The 21,189-nt window shown below is 41.3% G+C and overlaps 1 protein-coding gene across 1 annotated transcript in view; it reads right to left on the reverse strand.

Moving 5' to 3' along the window:
• Nucleotides 1-4,891: 4,891 nt before the first annotated feature.
• Nucleotides 4,892-21,189, reverse strand: part of CA10 (carbonic anhydrase 10) — a 620,855-nt gene continuing 604,557 nt past the window's right edge. Inside the window, exons 8-10 of the mRNA XM_019945517.3 lie at nucleotides 10,905-11,059; nucleotides 7,698-7,872; nucleotides 4,892-6,191 (exon numbers count right to left, since the gene is read on the reverse strand). Coding sequence (XP_019801076.1) covers nucleotides 6,169-6,191; nucleotides 7,698-7,872; nucleotides 10,905-11,059 — 353 coding nt within the window. The 3' untranslated portion in view covers nucleotides 4,892-6,168. The remainder of the gene's footprint in view (nucleotides 6,192-7,697; nucleotides 7,873-10,904; nucleotides 11,060-21,189) is intronic.

Genomic DNA, 21,189 nt, shown 5'->3' on the forward strand with positions numbered 1-21,189 from the left:
TTTAAAGTCTATTTTAACTGATATAAGTATTGCTACTCCAGCTTTCTTTTGGTTTCCATTTGTATGGAAAGCTTTTTCCATCCCTTCACTTTCAGTCTGTATGTGTCCCTAGGTCTGAAGTGGGTCTCTTGTAGACAGCACATATATAGGTCTTGTTTGTGTATCCATTCAGCCAGCCTGTGTCTTTTGTTTAGATCATTTAATCCATTTACATTCAAGGTTATTATCGATATGTATGTTCCTATTACCATTTTCTTAATTGTTTTGGGTTTGTTTTTGTGGGTATTTTTCTTCTCCTTTGTTTTCCACCTAAAGAAGTTCCTTTAGCATTTGTTGTAAAGGTTGTTTGGTGGTGCTGAATTCTCTTAGCTTATGATTGTCTGAAAAGCTTTTGATTTCTCTGTTGAATCTGAATGAGATCCTTGCTGTGTAGAGTTATCTGGGTTGTAGGTTTTTCCCTTTCATCACTTTAAATATGTCCTGCCACTCCATTCTGGTCTGCAGAGTTTCTGCTAAAAAATCAGCTGATAACCTTATGGGGATTCTTTTGTATGTTATTTTTTGCTTTTCCCTTGATGCTTTTAATGTTTTTTCTTTGAATTTAATTTTTGTCAGTTTGATTAGTCTGTGTCTTGGTGTGTTTCTCCTAGGGTTTATCCTATATGGGACTCTCTGCACTTCCTGGACTTGGGTGACTATTTCCTTTCCCATATTAGGGAAGTTTTCCACTATAATCTCTTCAGATATTTTCTCAGACTCTCTTTTTTTCTCTTCTTCTTCTGGGACCCCTATAATTCAAATTTGGTGTGTTTAGTGTTGTCCCAGAGGTTTCTAAGATTGTCTTCAATTCTTTTCATTCTTTTCCTTTATTCTTCTCCTTGGCAGTTATTTCTACCATTTTGTCTTCCAGCTCACTTATTCATTCTTCTGCCTCATTTATTTTGTTATTGATTCCTTCTAGTGTATTTTTCATTCCAGTTATTGTGTTGCTCATCTCTATTTGTTCTTTATTTCTTCTAGATCATTGTTAAACATTTCATATATTTTCTCAATCCATGCCTCCATTCTGTTTCCAAGATTATGGTTCATCTTTACTATCATTACTCTTAATTCTTTTTCAGGTAGGTTACCTATTTACTGTTCCTTTATTTGGTCTTGTAGGTTTTTACCTTGCTCCTTCATCTGTGACATATTATTTTGTTGTCTCTTTTTTTTTTTTTTTTTGATGCGTGGAATTGTGTTCCTGTCTTACTGGTTGTTTGACCTGAGGCTTCCAGCACTGGAGTTTGTAGGCTGTTGGGTAGAGGTGGGTCTTGGTGCTGAGATGAGGACCTCTGAGAGAACTCACTCTGATGAATACTCCCTGAGGTTCTCTGGTAGCCCAGTGGTTTGGACTTGTAGTTCCCACTGCAGGAGCTCTGGTCTGACCACTGGCTCATGAACCAAGATCTCTCAAGCAGCATGGGGTGGCAGGAAAAAAAGAAAAGAAAAAGAAAAAAAAAAGGGACAGAACAATAACAAAGAGTAAAAACTAAAATAAGAAAACTAACAGATATGTTAGAAATAATAAAAATATAGATGAAACAACAACTGGCAGGTAAAACAACCACAATTGTAAAGAAGAGGGCCTTTTTCAGAGAACTAGAACAAAAAAATTTCACAATTTGTATGGAAACACAAAAGACCCTGAAGAGCCAAAGCAATATTGAGAAAAAAAATGGAGCTGGAGGAGTCAGGCTTCTGACTTCAGACTGTACTACAAAAGCTACAGTAATCAAGACAGTATGGTACTGGAACAAAAACAGAAATACAGATCAATGGAACAGGATAGAAAGCTTAGAGAGAAACCCACACACATATGGTCCCCTTATCTTTGATAAAGGAGGAAAGAATATAGAATGGAGAAAAGATGGCCTCTTCAATAAGTGGTGCTGGGAAAACTGGACAGTCACATGTTAAAGAATAAAACTGCAACACTCCCTAACACAGTATACAAAAATAAACTCAAAATAGTTTAAAGACTTAAGTGTAAGGCCAGACATTATAAAACTCTTAGAGGAAAACATAGGAAGAACATTCTATGACATAAATCACAGCAAGATCTTTTTTGATCCACCTCCTAGAGTAATGGAAATAAAAACAAAAATAAACAAGTGGGACCTAATGAAAGTTAAAAGCATTTGCACAGCAAAGGAAACCATAAATAAGATGAAAAGACAACCCTCAAAATGGGAGAAAATATTTGCAAATGAATCAATGAACAAAGGATTTATCTCCAAAATGTATAAACAGCTCATGCAGCTCAATATTAAAAAAACAAACAACCCAATCTAAAAATGGGCAGAAGACCTAAATAGACATTTCTCCAAAAAGGACATACAGATGGCCAAGAAGCATGTGAAAAGCTGCTCAACATCACTAATCATTAGAGAAATGCAAATCAAAACTACAACGAAGTATCACCTCACACCAGTTAGAATGGGCATCATCAGAAAATGTACAAACAACAAATGTTGGAGAGGGTGTGGAGAAAAGGGAACCCTCTTGCACTGTTGGTGGGAATGTAAATTGATACAGCCACTATGGAGAACAGTACAGAGGTTTCTTAGAAAAGTAAAAATAGAATTACCATATGACCCAGCAATCCCACTACTGGGCATATACCCAGAGAAAACCATAATTCAAAAAGACACATGCACACCAATGTTCATTGCAGCACTAATTACAATAGCCAGGTCATGGAGGCAACCTAAATGCCCATTGACAGATGAATGGATACAGAAGATGTGGTACATATATACAATGGAATATTACTCAGCCATAAAAAGGAACGAAATTGGGTCATTTGTAGAGACGTGGATGGATCTAGAGACTGTCATACAGAGTGAAGTAAGTCAGAAAGAGAAAAATAAATATCGTATATTAACGCATATATATGGAACCTAGAAAAATGGTCAGATGAACTGGTTTGCAGGGCAGAAATTGAGACATAGATGTAGAGAACAAACGTATGGACACCAAGGGGGGAAAGCAGTAGGGGTTGGGGTGGTGGTGTGATGAATTGGGAGATTGGGATTGTAATGTGTACACTGATGTGTATAAAATGGATGACTAATAAGAACCTGCTGTATAAAAAAATAAATAAAATAAAATTCAGAAAAAAAAGCTGGATAAAGCCTTGGCTTGAGGGGAGGGGCTTAGGCAGGGGCTGGGTTTAGGCGGTGGGAGGGAACTATGCTTAGGCCCCACAGGGCCAGAAAAGCCCTGGGTGGGGAGTGGGTGTTGGGCTTAGGCTCAGTGCAGCAGGAGTGTCCCAGGAGTGCCTCTGCGCTTGGAGGTCAGAGGACCGGGTCCAGGACTGCAGCAGGCTCACTGGGCCTGAGTGGATGGGGGAAATTCCCTCCATGCCTCCCCTGATCCTCTGATCCCGGAGGGACCCCCCGTCCCCCACATCCACCTCTCCTCTACTGACGCTGCCTCCCTCCTACACCCTTAGGACCAACATGGCGTGGAGCGGGGCCTTGGAGGACAGGAGCCCCGCAGGCTTCCTGAGGCCAAGTGGGTGGGGGAAACATCCTCTGTGCCTCCCCTGATTCTCCGGTCCTAGAGGGTCCCCTCCCCCTCTGTCTGCCTCTTCTCGTCCTCCCCTATCCTCCCTCCCTCCCACGCCCCTAGGACCCATGAGGTTGGAGGGAGTCCCAGAGAATGGAGGACCAGGCCCAGGAGCCCAGCAGGCTTCCCGGAGCCTGAGTGGGTGGGGGAAACACTAGGTGTGCTCCCCTGATCTTCCAAGCACCCGAGGGTCCCTCCAGATGTGGGAACATTTCCCCACTCTCAGCCACCCCTCAGGGACACCGGTCCTATCTGGCCTCCACTTCTCCTCCCCCCTCACTCCCCCCACGTCCTACCTAGTCACTCAGGGGTTCCTCCTGTCTCCTCCATTTGGTATTAATTTGATGCCCATTTTGTGACTGATGCTAACCCCTCCCTGGAGGGGAAGGTATGGTCTGGTCTAGGAAAACCTCTAATACTTAGGCAATGCACGTGCTCTATAGTCAGTCTTTATAGAACAATCATTGCAGGTATTGTGCTAGCTGCTTTAAGTAGCTACATAGCATTTAAGCCTCATAGTTCATGGAAGTAGTTATTAGCATCCCCGATTTACAGATCAGAGAAGTAAAGCAACTTGCCTAAGATCACACAGCAAGCAGGTAAGTGGTACGGTGACAATTTGAAGCCAGGCCTAGTTGACACACTACATCACTGCCTGCCCTTGCAGGCTAAAGAAGATTCTGACCTAGAGAGGAAGCAGCAAGCCATACAAAGAAAGACTGCCACCTGCCCACCCTAAATCTTTGCAGACAGATCTGGTTTTCTGGAAAAATATGATTGCTCAGAAACAGGGTCATATGTCATCATGGTTAAGGCCATCATCTAACTAATTTTGGTGCAAAAAGTGGAAAAAATCAAATTAAGTGTATTGTTTCAAATATGAAATATCTGGCTGTTTGATTTTTTTTCTTCGTCATCAATAAACCTAGCCACTTGCTTAAGTTTTTGACATATTTGTGGATGTTCCCGTTTGCACAGACCCTACATGCCTGTGCTTTCCCTTCTTTCTGGAGCTGTAACAGAAAGGAAAGATGAAAGTTATTTTTAATTTGGCCACTGAATGAACAGCCAAGTCTTCCCTTCCAGCAGCTAAGCCTATATGTTTTCTCAACAGGGTATTAATTACCTGGCTCTGGGAATGACCAGACAGGCTGTTCTGGAGGCTCTGGCTGCCCTGCTGGCCATAATGCAATTGCTTGTGGACACAGCAGGACTCAGAGGCTTCAGCAGGGAGTGCCCTCCTCCTCAATAAACTCAGACACAGTACTGGATAACTTGTTACACACATTTATTGGTTTCTTGACAGTAACCAAACACAGTGAGTGACCATTATAAACAAGAAAAGAAAGGCATTCATTTGTACTTTGTGAGATCCAGCTGCACCTGGAGAGAAAATACACCCCTTTCCCAAGAATTTACAAGACAAAGTGCATTCCTTCAAGGGAGCATCACGGGGGTGGGGTGGGGTGGGTGGTGGCAGTTTTGAAGTGCAAGAAATCTGTCACCTACTATCTCAGGCTGAACCTCACCTCATATGAATGATCGAGCCATGGAGTGGAGTTAAAGTTATACTTGCTTAGCAAATGCATTCCCATTGCCACAAACTCAGTAAAAACTGGCTGCAAATGAGCAAAACATGTAGATGAAGGAACAAATGAAACCAAAGAATGCAGTTGCATGGAGCCAGGGCTTAGCCTGTAAGGAAGGAGAATAGACTATAGCCAGAAAAATGAAATTAACTTGTTAAACACATTTATTGAGCTGTTAACAATAACCAAACACAATGTATGACCTTTGGAAAATAAGAAACAGCAAATGGATCAATATGATCTTGGCAAATCCTACTACACATATATGACAAAGAGGGGTAATAATTCCATTTTTTAATAGTCTGTGGTGATATATATATATACAATGTGCATCTATTCAATATCTGTCCTTTTTTCTTTTTAAATTGTTGAGTAAACAGAAGAATCGCAATCTAGAAATGTGTCCTTGGCCAACTTTGTCTTGGCTCACCTGTCACCAGCACCCATAAAGGATCCTAGGACACTATTTGAGATTACTTGATGCAAAGAACAAAAGTCCACTTGATGCTGTCAGAGCTGTGTTTTCTCCTCTCTCTCTTTTGGAAGAATTTTGTAATATACAAGGCTGAAAATTCTCATTCGGTAGATTTATTTGTTTCGGAAAACAGTGTCAAAATTGTAATCAGGTTAATTGGTTATTTTCTTCTAAGACCTCTTATGAATGAGCCTTTTGTTTCTAAAATTTAACTTCCCATCTTGGGGGCTGTATGAGTGTGTATGTGAGTAGATATATTTGCATGTGTGTATATGTGTGTGTGAGTGCTTGTGTGTGTATTTGTGAGTGTGTGTAAGAGATATATTCCTCTGCCAAGGTTTTGCAGACAATTTTCATGAAGAAAGGGCCGATCCAAAGAGTGAATGAGGCTTGAGGGAGGAAAGAAAGAGAAGAAAGAAGGGGACAGTTTAGGTTACGTCAATTCACAGTTGTAGCATTTCACTGAGGTGGGATTCTTCTTGGCTTACTTTCCTATTTGAGGAGCCATTCATTTACTGGAAAGAGAGAGAGAGAAAAAAAAAAAACACACAAACAACACAAAACAAGGCATAATTGGATTAATTTACACACAGTTTGGGGGGCTTACTCCAAAGGGGAAGGGACAGTTCTCTAAATGTCTGCTTACTTGTATGTATCCCAACTACCCTCTCCACTTTCTTATGAACCTCTAGGCCTGAGCTATCCAATAGGGTTGTCACTAGCTACATGTGGCTAATATAAATCTAAATTAATAAATAAAATTGAAAACGTAGTTGCGTTGTCACACTAGCCACACTTCAGACATTCAATAGCCACATGTGGCTAGTAGCTACCCTATTGGACAATGCAGACACAGAACATTTCCATCCTTTCAGAAAGCCATAGTGGATGGTGCTGCTTTAGACCAGGGGTGGGCAAATGACAGCCTGCAGGCTAAATCCAGCTGTGAACTGCTTTTGTAAACAAAGTTTTATTGGAACACAGCTACAACCATTTATTTACATATTGTCTATGGCTGCTTTCACCCTAAAACATCAGAGTGTGGCAGAGACCCTATGACTCACAAAGCCTGTATTTACTATCTGGCCATTTGCAGAAAAAGTTGGCACTCTGGGTGTGTCCCTATTCCATCTACTTCATGATTGTCGTGAGGAGCATATGAGAGCCTGGATAGGGAAGCCCTTTTGAAACAATAATGTGCTGCCTAAATATGGGGACTATGGATGTTACCAGGCAACTTTAGAAGCAGCTACCACCTCTACCCTCCACTTTATCTCTCCAACTTCCTCCACATTTTTGTCTTTAATTTTCTCTGTCAGACACACCCAGAGCCCTGGGGTTAAATGATTTGGCTGGGTTTGTATGGCTTGTTAGTGTCAGAACCATGGCAGCAACTTGGGTGTCCTAACTCCTGGTTGGGGGCATCTCCACGACACTGTCCTTCCTCCACCTTCCTTTCCATGTTGAGAGTTTATGACAATGATCAATAGGTACTTAGTGTGTAGAAGGGAAGAGAGAGGGCTGGGTGTGGACCAGAGGGTTATGGGAGGCGAGAGGCATCTTGAATGTCCCCTCTAGTAGGAATTATAGTCACTTCTAGGGACATAGCACTAGAAAAAGATGCATTCATACACACACCTCATTGGGTCCCAATGGCCTGGCATCCAGAATTATTTGCTCACCTTCTAGGGGAAAAGGGGATCTATTGTGTATATAACTAAAAGTGCTAATGCTTCTAGCTGTCCTGTTTTAACACGTAACTTTGGGAACATCAGCCTCTCTGGGCTCTTCTGTAAAAAGGCAATGAAAATGCTGTCTTGCCTGAGCCAGACAAGATTTAAAGATTTGATCTCTGTCTCTGTTTAGGAAATACAGACTTTTTCAATAGAAAAGCACCATGTAAATGTCACTTATAATCATGACTCCTCCAATGGGAGATAGTGCCTGGCCTTTCAGAGTAGGTGTGAGCAGGAAGACTGGGCTTGGCCTGTCTCCACTGCCCACTGAGCCACTGAACCCACCTCTATACTGAAGCTTCTGGGCCCGGTTGTTTGGACAGTCCTTCCCCTGTAAACTGAAGTTGATGTTGGTGCGAATGCAACGGTTGTTGAGTGGCTGGACGGGCCTGAAGTTGTCACTCATGCTCAGAAAGATCTGAGATGGTTGATTCTGGCTGAGCAGGCGTAAGGAATGCATCTGAGGAGAGAGAAACAACTGTGAGATCCACCCATACCAGGAAAGAAGTAAGACCATGTAGACTGTGGCCAACCCGGGCAGTGCCAGCTGTGTGGGAAAGGACACCTGAGACCTCCACAGACCCTGATTCATGGGTTCAGTGGGTACAACCCACTGATGCCTCCATGCTTGGAGGGAGCCTGGCTTCAAGCTCCCTGGCTCCTGTGTGCCTCTGAACAAGTCAGTGATTCTCTTCTGTCTTATGACACACTGTCTGTCAAAGGAGGAAACCCAGCTGGGTGTTCTCCAGGGTCTCTTCTTTCTATCACACCTTGGGGTCCAGTAATTCAGGGAATTGTTCTCCCACATAGATATTATTCAAACTACAGTGATTGGTCCAGGAGTCAGAGCTAAATTAAGCTGGATTAATTCAGTTCCTTTTCTGTGAATATCAGGATCTGGAGCTGGACTAAAATGTTTGCAGCCATGTTCCACCCAGGACTGTGAAGCTAAAGAATACTCTCTAGCAGTAGAGGAGAACGAAGCTACGGTGCAGGAGGGAGCAGGAGAGAACAGAGAGAAAGGGCTTCTGGGCTTCTGATTCCAGTGACTTCCTGACATCAATTTCTGATCTTAAATTCCATAAGTTGACCCAGTATCTCATGGATAAATCCTTTTTCTAAGCTGAAGTTAGATGGAGGGGGTTGCTAGTCACTAAGAGTCCCAGTAAATACAGATAGCATCAGATACTTCAAATTGTTCAAATTGCTGTTGGGTTGTAAATACATATCCTGTAAAGGAGATTGGATTTGCTTCCTTTGCTTATCTTTCCTCTGAGTTTTTATAGACTCTTGCAATCATAGAATAGACTCATGTAATTTATCCCCTTCATTACAAAGAAGAGAATTCACTTCAAAGAAGTGGGGCAACAGGCTTAGGAGCTAATAAGGAGCCATTAGTAAAGTTGGCCTCAGAGGCCAGATCTCCTAGTTCCCATTCAGTTCTGAGAAATACTAGCCAGCCCAACTAGGAATAATGTGAGATGCTCTAAAAAATCCCACATTCAAATATGTTTATGAAATGTTACATATCATATTGCCTCTTCTTGGAGACTGACATGTATATCATTCTAAAGACCCTGAGAAACCTTCCAGCAATGAAATCGATTTAGCTCTTTTTATTTCTTTTTTCTCTTTTATTTCTACTTTTTTAAAAAAAAATTTTAACATCTTTATTGGAGTATAATTGCTTTACAATGTTATGTTAGTTTCTACTGTATAGTGAATCAGCTATACATATACATATATCCCCATATCTCCTCCCTCTTGCGTCTCCCTCCTACCCTCCCTATCCCACTCCTCTAGGTGGTCTCAAAGCACAAAGCTGATCTCCCTGTGCTATATGACTGCTTCCCACTAGCTATCTATTTTACATTTGGTAGTGTCTATATGTCAATGCTTCGTCCCAGCTTAACCTTCCCCCTCCCCGTGTCCTCAAGTCCATTCTCTATATCTGAGTCTTTATTCCTGTCCTGCCCCTAGGTTCATCAGAACCATTTTTTTAACATTTAGATTCCATATATATGTGTTAGCATATAGTATTTTTTTTTCTCTTTCTGACTTACTTCACTCTGTATGACAGTCTCTAGGTCCATCCACCTCATTACAAATAACTCAATTTCATTTCTTTTTATGGCTGAGTAATATTCCATTGTATATATGTGCCACATCTTCTTTATCCATTCATCTGTTGATGGACACTTAGGTTGCTTCCATATCCTGGCTATTGTAAATAGTGCTGCAGTGAATATTGTGATACATGACTCTTTTTGAATTATGGCTTTCTCAGGGTATATGCACAATAGTGGGATTACTGGGTCATATGGTAGTTCTATTTTTAGTTTTTTAAGGAAGCTCCATAGTGTTCTCCATAGTGACTGTATCAATTTACATCCCCACTAACCATGCAAGAGGGTTCCCTGATAAAGCTTTTTCAAACATATTTGACCAAACCACTCATTTTGCTCTGCCTTTTGAACACTAGAGTTGTAGAGCACACTTTGGGAACTAACCCTGCTGTCTTTTCTCACTCAAACAGGTAGGGTGCATCTATAATTAGTTCATGCTAAGCCTTTCCAGATGCTGATTCTTTTTATTTATTTATTTTTAAATGTTTATTTATTTATTTTTGACTGTGTTGGGTCTTCGTTTCTGTGCGAGGGCTTTCTCTAGTTGCGGCAAGTGGGGACCACTCTTCATCGCGGTGCAAAGGCCTCTCACTATCATGCCCTCTCTTTTATGGAGCACAGGCTCCAGACGCGCAGGCTCAGTAGTTGTGGCTCACGGGCCTCGTTGCTCCGCGGCATGTGGGATCTTCCCAGACCAGGGCTCGAACCTATGTCCCCTGCATTGGCAGGCAGATTTTCAACCACTGATTTTTAACCACTGCACCACCAGGGAAGCCCCAGATGCTGATTCTTTAAACATAAATTTGATGAGCTGAATTGTGTACCCCCAGATTAAAAAGTTAAAGTCCTAACCCTCAGTACCTCAGAATGTGACCTAATTAGGAAATAGGGAAATTGCAGATATAATTAGGTAAGATGAGCTTATTGGGTTGGACCCTAATCTAATATGACTGATTGGGGTAGGTCGTAACCCCATTTGACTGATGTCCTTATTGTGGGGTGGGGGTGGGGGTTGGACAAAGAGACACAGACATTAAGAGAATGCCATATAAAGATGAAGGCAGACTGAGGTGATGCTCCTACAAGCCAAGGAACACCAAAGTTTTGCCAGAAAACCACCAGAAACCAGGGAAGAGGCATGGAACATATTCCTCACTTCCTCAGAAGGAAACACCTCTGCAGACACCTTGATCTTGGACTTAGAACCTCCAGAAATGTGAGGCAATATGTTTCTGTTGTTTAAGTCACAAAATTTGTGGTACTTTGTTAAAGCAGTCCTAGCAAACTTATACAATAAGCACTCCACAAACCCAGCCAGTCTTCACATCATCTTCCCCATTAGCTAAAAGACCACAGAGAAGCTCACCTGCATCCTGGTTATATAGACAGGTTTGTTCATTATTATCCAGCTTGCCGTCTCATAGCAGGGTGGGATAGTCATTGACCCATCATAAGTAATGAAACTAGAGGTCTCTGGATATAGTTCCTCTATATTAAGTCCCTGTAGTAAATATGCATCATCTAGAGAAATAAAAAAGACTTAAGAATTAGATTTCTTGAGAAAGTGCTGGTGTTGCTGATAATTTTTTCTTTTCAGATTCCAGAAGACTATAACTCTCAGGATGGGCTACAGTAACAAACAGTTCCCCAAATCACAATCACTTTAAACAAAAAAAATTCTATTTCTTGCTCGGATACAAGTCCATTCTAGGTTGGCTGAGAGCTTCCTGCATGTCATTGTTGTCCATACTCTGGGACCCAGACTATCAGAGCAGCTGCTGTCTAGATCCCTGTGATTCACAATGATAGGAGGAAAAGTAAGCATGGTGGAACATATGTTGGCTCTTAAAACACTGGCACATGTTGGCACATGTCACTTCTGCTCACATTTTGTTAGCCAAAGAAATCATATGGCCAAGGCTGATGTTAGAGATTTAAGGAAGCACATTCCTCCCATAGGATGAGACAATGAATATTGGTGAACAGTAATGTGGTCTACCACAAGGAGAATAGGAAGAGCCAAGTCCTTGGTTATGTTCCCTGATACCTGGGCCCATAACATTATAGTCATAAAGAAATACACAGTTAAAGGCTTTTAGGACCCGTTAAAACATTGCCTGGTCACCATCCTTATTTATTAGCATTGCTTAATTAAGAGAACATTAAGAAAATATTTTTAGAAAAGTAAGTCAGACCAAATCCTACCATGAGATTTAACTGTTAAATTCAACAACTGATTTCATTTTTGTGGCTCTCCTCTCCATAAGGCCCATATAGATAACCCTTCTTATACCTATTCAAGGTATTCACACTCATATATCTTTTATTATTAAATATACTTTTTCAATTATAAAAGTAACATAAATACATATAAGACTATATGGAAAAAAGAAAGAGGAAAATAATAACTCTGATCACATAAAACAATTGCCATTAACATGTTGGTATATTTCATTCTGATTTTTAAATTCAATGCATTGGTTGTATTTTTATAAAATTATAATGTACTGGAGTTTTCAAATGTCAATAAATTTCAATGAACTTCTCTCCTCCTCTTCTCATGATCCTTCCTCCCTTCTTTCTGCAGACTCTTTCTCTCTTCTCTTGGCTTCTAAAACACCATACTTGGGACTCCTATTTTTCTGGCCATTCCTTCCAGGATTCTGTTGCTGGATTCTTATTTTCTACCTGCTTTACTCAGTGTTGGCATTTCCTGAGGATCAGTCCAAGGCTCTTTCTTCCCTCAGTCTATATTCTCATCATAGCCCATCTACATTCATGGCTTCCATTGCTCTCTGTACCCCAGTGATCTCTAATCTATGTCTTCAGGAGTCTTGCACCCACTGGTTTGCCATGAGTGTCCACAACTGTGGTCGGCCCAGGGAGCCTGAAGAACACATGGCAGGGACCCAAAGCCTGGCTGGCAGAGGGATAAGACCTGCTCCTCCAGTCCTCCTAGGTTCACATACATTTTCTCATCCATGTGTTCAACTCCCAGTGGGAAAGAACTGACTCTTTGGTGGTTGATATAATCTCTCAAATTCAGTATTGTGTATGTATAATGGTAAAAAAGGGCTTTCACATACAGCTGGAACCTCATACTGTCCTAATAAGATTGGTCAGGCATATAATAACATCTTCATTGACAAGAAACTGAAGATCAGAGAGGCAGAGTGACCTGCCCAAGGTCAGAGTGTTAGATGGTAACTGCAGAGTGGAAAGTGGAATCCAGCTCACCTGACTTCCAGGCCAAAGTCATTCATTCATTCAAAAAATGTTCATTAGGTACCTCTTAGTGCTGGATACTGGGTTAGTCTCTGGGGTAGAGCAGTGAACAAGAATAGATGCCTGCCCTCATTCTAGCTGAAGAGACAGATAACAAATTGCAAAAAAATATATAATATGTTGACCTTAATATCAGGATGGTGATGATAAATGCATCTTGGCCCAGGCTGTACCTACTTATCCTGAGCGTTAATGCTGCTAATCCATTTTCCTGGGCAAAAATCCCTTACCTTCCCCATCTCTTCCCCCAGAAATTTCTCACTCAAGTTTCTCTGATAAGAAAGAACCATCTTTGCCAAGGAAATTTGGATTTCAGAGCTCCTTTGCTTGCCAACTGAGTTAAGGACAAGTCAACTGATCCAGTGGTTTGGAACAATGCAAATAAAACCAGTTAGCCTGCTTCATCCTAAACTGCCTCTCCTGGCCTCTGCCTACCCTTATAGGGTAACTGAACTTCTCCAGGGCTCTGTCCACAAAATGCCCATGAGAGAGATTGGTCAAGCTGGATTAGAACACCAACACTAGGAGAACGGGCTTTCTTTCTCTTTCCATTTAAATGTTTCTACCTTTCTATCAAAACATCAGGGAATCAAGACAAACCCAAGAGAGACATAGTGATTGGAATATAGCTGGGCTGGATCTGTACTCTGACTTGTGCAGTCAGATGGTTCCATGACAGAACTGTGGTGCCCAGAGTATACACTGATGTGATGGTCCTTGGAAGTTAGATCAGGTGTCAACACAACAAGCTTATGTTGAGTAGCCACCGTTTGGCTCTAACTATTTCTTAAGCCCCTAGTATGTGTCAGGCACTAAGCTAGGTATAGGCAAGCAGGATGTAATGTAAGTGAATACAGCAAGAAACCACAGAGATAGTGATATATATCTGCACTGGGTACATTGAGAGGCTGTCAGTTATGCCTGGGGGTGGGTGGGACTGCAGAGGATTAATTGAGGAGCTGACCTGAACTGTATCTTGAACAACAGGAGGTAATCAGTGTGTGGCTGGTAAGGGTGGCTGTCAAGGGCACTGTAGATGGTCACAGTAAAGAAAGCTAAAGACACAGAGCAGCACATACTCAGGACAGCTAGTGCATGGGTAAGATGCAGGGGAAGGGGTGTTGTGAGGAATAAGGCTGGGGGGGTGGTCAGTACAGGCCACACCCAGAAGGTCCTTCTCTGTGCTGTTGGGAATTAGGGCTTCATCCTGTAGGCAATGTGGAGCCACGGAAATGTTTTAAGCTGAGGAGTAGTGTGATCAAATTTGCACTTAATGATCTTTCCTCTGATGGTGGCTTGGCCTGAAGATTAACATATTGAATGAGAAAAGGAAGCATTTGGCACATGTTTATTAAAGGTCAATGTGATTTGTTTAACCAAGCTTGCACTTGGAGCATATTGGGTACTCTAGCATGCTGCTATTATTGTATTTTTTAAAAACATCTTTATTGGAGTATAATTGCTTTACAATGGTGTGTTAACTTCTGCTTTATGACAAAGTGAATCAGTTATACATATACATATGTCCCCATATCTCTTCCCTCTTGCATCTCCCTCCCTCCAACTTCCCTATCCCACCCCTCTAGGTGGTCACAAAGCACCAAGCTGATCTCCCTGTGCTATGCGGCTGCTTCCCATTTGCTATCTATGTTACGTCTGGTAGTGTATATATGTCCATGCCACTCTCTCACTTTGTCCCAGCTTACCCTTCCCCCTCCCCATATCTTCAAGTCCATTCTCTAGTAGGTCTGTGTCTGCTATTATTGTATTTTATTTTATTAGGTGTGGTGGGGAGGAGAGATGGAAGGAGACCATAGAATGAGGGGCATTCCAGGCATGACTAGAGTAAAGAAAAACAACATTTATGTTTTTCTGAAACTATAATTAGCCTCTGTGTTTCATCTGTATTTGAGGACAGGGTGTGTGTGAGTGTGTGTGTGTGTGTGTGTGTGTGTGTGTTGGGGTCAGGGGGAAGGCCAGGAGCAACAGGTTACATTCATGGATTTAACCCACATAGCAGGGCAAAAACCTGCTTCCAAAACACTCTTGTGCTGATATCCCAGGCTCTGCTGCTGTGGTCCTGCCAGGAGATTCCTCTTCACCCATGTCACCTGTGAGATGTGCAATGGTTGCCACAGAACATGGCAGCTTCTACCCTCCCACAGTCCTCATTCACCACTTTGTTCTTCCCATGAATCTGCTAATATGCATACTTCATCTTTGCCCTTTTAATTTCCTCACACTACAGAACTTGGAAAAACCCCTGTGTGAAGAATGTGAACTTTGGTCTCAGACTGGAGTTTCAGTGCTGGCTTTGCTGTTCACCATTTGCATGACCTTGGGCATGCAGGTAACCATCTGAGCCTCAGTTTCTCAGTATGCAGATGGTTGGAGTGGAGAGTGGACTGAATGGTTGTGTCTCCCTCAAATTCATAGATTGAAATCCTAATCCCCAATGTGATGATATTATGAGGCAGAGCCTTTGAGAGGTGATTAGCTCATGAGGGTGTAGCCCTCATGAATGGGATTAGTGTCCTTTTAAAAACAACCCCAGAGGGCTCTCTCACTCTCTTTCTGCTATGTGAAAATCCAACAAGAATTCTGCAACACAGAAGAGGGATTTCACCAGAACCCAGTCATGCTGGCACTGTCATCTCATATTTTCATCCTTACATAACTATAAGAAGTAAATTCTGTTGTTTATAAGCCACCCAGTCTATGCTGCTTTATTATAGCAGGCTGACCTGCCTAAGACAGAGTACTTGCCTCACAGAGTTTTTGAGGAACAAATGAGATCACACTTTTCAAGTACTTGGCACAGGGCCTGCCTGGCCCATGGCAAGTACTCACCAATACTAATGTCCTTGCCCAGCTTTCCTGGGATAACAATTGCTTGGCCTCCCCGAGCCTTCCTGGCTCTCCCACACTGGGTTAGTGCCTTCCTTTTACACCATATTTACTGAATTAGCTTGCCAATAATTAACTAACCTATTTGAATGTCCCAGTAAACTGTGAGATCCTTTGGGAGAAGGGCTTCCGTCTTTTATCTCTGATTCCTTAAGCCCTACCATGGGGTCCACTACATGGTGGGTGCTCATTAAACATTGGTTGCATGCATGAATGAAATGGTCTCTGCCCAGCAGCTTCACCTGCTGGTGGCTCTGGACAGAAAATAAAGGAGGAAGAGGCAACATCATCTGTCAGATTATGGGAGAAAATCTCTGAGGCTTCAGTCTATACCATTAGCTTAAATACATGCTGCTCACCACTACTCCCAAATATGTCATACCCCAGATCTCAGAATGAGACGGAGACTGTTGCCTGTCTCCATGTGGTGTTACTGTTTCTGCACCAAACACACCTTTGCGTTTACATTGCTGAAACTGTAATGTGTGCATTTAACATATAACACTTGTCCTCATGACTCACCATTTTGCCTCAAAGGCTGACATTAAATCACTGTTTTATCTTTTAGGGATTAATTTGAGAACTACTGACTACCTTTTTATATCTTCTTTTCTCCCCACAATGACTTGCTTGATGTATTTGGCAGGAAAGAGGCAGTGGGACCCAAGAAAGTTTTCAGCCCTAGTGTCAAGGAACACTGGGGTGTCTTCCATGGCTTACCAGGTCAGGAAGTAATTATTACCCACAGACTACCTTGTCCATGCAGCAGCCAGCAGAAAACCAACAGTTTGTGCGTGTCAGTGTTATCCTCTTGTCATGGTAGACAAAAAGGAGCCTAAGAATTAATGTCCTGAAAGATGGATTCTGCTCTCCAAATTCTCAAGGCTCTATTCATTAGTAAGGATGCCAAAGATCTAGAGGTCAGAGTTGTTTATAAACAGAGAGATAAAAATTTGGGGTGAAGCTCAGAGGCCAATAAGCTTATCATGCATGCCTCTGCTTGTTTTAAGGATATTTACTGAAAGAAAGTGATGGCATGAAATAAATTTTCATGAGTAGTTTTATAGAGAGGTTTCCTATCATCTATCTATCTATCTATATCTATCTATCTATCTATCATCTATTTATCTTCTGTCTATCATCATCATCATATAGAGGGCAAAGCCCTGGACTTCAAGCAGGAGTCTTAATTCAAGACTAAGTTCCAACTGTGGCTTTGCCAGTAACTTACTCTTTCTTCACGGATAAGTCATATAACCTCTTACTTGTGAGCACAAGAATATTCTGGATAATTGCTAAAGTCATCTTTAGGTTAAAATATAATCTATAGACCCCCAAATATCCTTCAATATAAACAAGCTTACATAGATAAATTTTTCTTCTGTAGGTCAAACTTTTGGTATGACAGTGTTGTGATTTTTTCAATGTGTTGGATATACCTCTACATCACAGGAAGACCCCTTGGATAACCAGTAGGTAGAGAATATTTATACACAGTTGATAGCCCCAGTTTATTCTTTCAAATGATTGGAGAAGTTAACAGCTGTGCTTTTGGTTTTTATGACATGCTCTTGCTGAATCTATGCCTTATCTTATACTGAGTTCTTAGTTTTGGACACAACTCCTAAAGCTGACTCTTTCTTTCCTTCCTTTCTTTCTTCCTTCCTTCCCTCCTCCCTCCCTCCCTCCCTCCCTCCTTCTCTCTCTCTCTTTCTTTCTTTGAAATACACCATGATGAAATGCCTAGTATCACATAGCGGGGAAATTTTTCCCTTAGTCTGAACTTTGATGGCAGCCTCTGGTAAATGCATCGTGTTAACTTATGTGACATTGATGAGATTTAACATCGCCTGACTTCTTGATTATGAAGTTCCCATTCAAAGAGAATGATGCCAGTGAGAAAAAGGCACAGCAGTTCCAGAAATCAATACTGGACTAACTTCTGATTAATATGGAACTCTTTGGCAATTTTCTCATATGGAATGACATTTCCTCTTGTAATCTGAGGCAAATTCAACTGAAATGAAAAAAGGCAATTGCTAAAGAATAAAGTAATATGATTTTTCATTTTATACAAATGAAAAATGAAAAAGAGGCCTCCGAGAACTGGATTCAATGGAGGTAAGATGTTCCTTTTCCTTGCTGACTATAGTTACTACTTGGATTGCAACGTGGGGAGTGGAATGCTGCATTTTGCATTCTGTGAAAACATTTCCAAACCCATTCATTTGAAATGAAAGCACAAGTTCAATTAAGCATAGAGAAAGTCACCGGGAGTAACATGCTTAAGCTCCCTGGTGATATTTCATCACATTTAACACTGTGTTCCTCTGAGGAGTGAGTGCACAGAACACTTCCCAAGGAACTGAGAAGTATAAGGCAGTTACAAGTTGGTCTGTCCTTGCCTACACATTCATGTTTTAGTCAGGGTTGGGGTAGGGGGGGCTAAAGCAAAGTTATAAACAGGCAAGTTTGAAAAAAGATTTTTAAAGGGCTCAAAACACCATGTTTAAAAGCTTTCCTCAAAACACCTTGAGTTGTGTGCTTTTATTTCCTTGCTGGAAATATGTATTAAGACAATAATCAGACCCTTTCAAATTTGGAATCTATAATCTTTTGGATTCTTATTGGACTGAAGTTCACCATTGTATTTACTGTCTATGAAATGAATGGAGTATATGAAACTGAAAGAGAATGAAGCTACTAAAATACTCCACTGTCCTAGGACCCTGGAAGAAAGCATTCATTTATGTGTACTGTTCTAATAACAACTCCCTCTTACCCATTTAAGAAGGTTCTTTGCTCCACTTGAAAATATAAATATTCTTTAAAAAAAAATAATGCTGACCCCATGAAATCAGGTGGAAAATCAAATGATAAGAATGTCACCTTTTATGTAATTGGGGCTCTGTGCCTACTTATTAATTAACACAAGGAAAATGGAGGGATATTGGCATTGTTCCAATACACTACACTAAACAATTAAAATACTTCAAGTAAATTACGAATATCTCCTCCAGAAAATCCATTTTTCAATGCCATGATTTCAGTCTTGACCCTTAATCTGTTGAAGGCGAATTTAACTTGAATAAAATGGATTTTCTTTAAAAGACTTTCTAAATTCAGCCTGAAATTAATTCAGGCTGGTCTTTTCCATCGTCAGTCTGGGTTAGTAAGAGTGTTTTATAAGATTTGCTCAGACATATGAAATCCAAGCTTTCAAAGAGAGTGGAAGCTCACTAGGCTATTGCCATCCAATGTACGGGTCCCATGCAGGAGCTGGGTTTCATTAGAGTAAACAAGCTCTGTTGTTTGTGTGCCCTGTATTGCATTCACCTTGACAATAACTTTTATTTAGTTTTATAGTGACCTGCCTCCCACTCTCCAGGAAGCTGGATTTGACCACAACATACCTAGGATAATTTAGAAACACATGTTATTATGCACCTGGTTTATACCAGTCAATGTCCAGGCAACTGACTCATTGCCTTGTTTAATCTTCATCCCAACACTCTCAATGTCAGTATTAGTATCCTCATTTTATTGATGAGGAAATTATCTCAGAGAGGTTAAGAAACTTGCCAGAATCCACACAGAAAAGAGTGGTAGAGCCAGGAGCCCAGGTCTGCTTAGTTCTATATATCTTCACTAGAACACATTACATCCCATAAGTATAGTGGCTTTTACCAGAATGTTGGCTTCCAAAATTCCCAGTCCTTTTGGCAAGATTCTCCTTCTTTCCTTCTTTTATGGATTACCTGGCATTGATTTTCTCAACTGGATCAATAGAATGATTTTGCACAATTCATTTTTTTCTCCCTAGTCATCTAATATATGTTGAAATCAAGCAAATGGATTGTGTGCCTACTGGCTGCCATTTTGTAGCGATTTCACCCCATGCTTCCATGCTTACTCCTGCCTCTTTGTACCTCCTGAGCCAGTTGATGAGACAGACATACCAGAGCCTCATCCAGGGTAGGATTTAAAAGATATCTTTAGAAATTATTTACAATCTTAAGTCATGCGGATCTTTTAAAAGTGAGGATATGTCCGCCTCTCTTCTCTATTTATTCTCTCCCATGATCTCACCCAGGTTTAAATGCCATCTGGATCCCAATGACTTCCACATTTATATCTGTAGTTCTGTATCCTGAAATCCAGACTCATATATCCAACTGCCTAGACTCCACACCTCTTCTTTGATGCCCATCTTGAGTTTAACATATTTGAAATTCTGATTCCCTTCCTACCCATGAATATGCTTCATCCATAACCTTCCCCATCTCAGATGATGGAAAAGTCTTCCTTCCATTTACTCAGGCTAAAAACCTTAGTTATATTTGACTCCTCTCTCTCATATCACACACCCAATCTGTCAGTAAATCTCTTGGCTCTTCCTTCAAAATATACCCAATCATTTCTCATCACCTCTCTCAAGTTGGCCTGATCACGATCAACATTGCTGCAATCATCTCTCAACTTTTGTTCATGCCCCTATAGTCTATGCAAGCAAACAGAGAGATCCTTTTGTCAGGAGATCATGTCACTCTCTGCTCAGAGTTTTAGATTGACTTTTCATTACAAATGGCCTCCAAGGGAAAGACTGATGGAGAAGATTGACCCATCTAGTACCAATCTCTATGCCTTCTCTGGTTTCTGTATGTGCCTAATAATGGCAGTGCCACTGTGTTCCCTTGAATGACAGTGGTTTCCACTGGTAGTCCTATGCCAAGGGACAGACAGGAGCTGCAGGGGGCTTAGGATGGTATGAGCCTGAACTTTTAAAGTACCCACAAGTTCTGTGCATAGTTTATGTCCCTTCCAGAGTGGAAACAAGTGCAAAAAGCAAAGAGATGGCTCTTCAAACTGAACTAAATTTGGAATTAAGAGAAGAACATGCCGATAAGCTTCATGTAATGTGAAAGTATCAGCATTACAACTAGTTTTAAGACCTCAGAGCTTAGCTTTCCTTGCTCCTTAGGGAGGAAGACAGTAGGAAAGTAAGAGCATAGAAAAGTCCCTGGGAGGACCTATGATGGAATGCTTGCTCTCTCACTATGGGTGAGTAAATTATTGTTCAGGAAATGTTCACTCCCTCCTCAGCCCCAATTCCATGGGAGTATTTTGATGTTGGGCTTGGCCATATGACTTGCTTTGACCAGTGGAAAGTAGATAGAAGTGACAGTGTGTGAGTTTCAAGCCTAGGTCTTAAGGAACATCACACATTTCTGACCCCCAGCATAAGAAGTACTTGATCTCAGAAAAATGAGAGCTTTGTGGAGCCAAGTTGCCCTAACTGACCTGCAGACATATAGAGCCACTCTAACCAACCCACAGATGCAGTAGTGAGAAATCAATGCCTATTGCTGAATGCTTGTTTATTATGCAGATGTTACTGACTAATAGAGCCACTCACTAGGTGTGTGTCCTTGACAAATGGCTTCACTTCTTAGAGCCTT

The sequence above is a fragment of the Tursiops truncatus genome, chromosome 20 (genome assembly GCF_011762595.2).
Source record: "Tursiops truncatus isolate mTurTru1 chromosome 20, mTurTru1.mat.Y, whole genome shotgun sequence".
NCBI lineage: Eukaryota > Metazoa > Chordata > Mammalia > Artiodactyla > Delphinidae > Tursiops > Tursiops truncatus.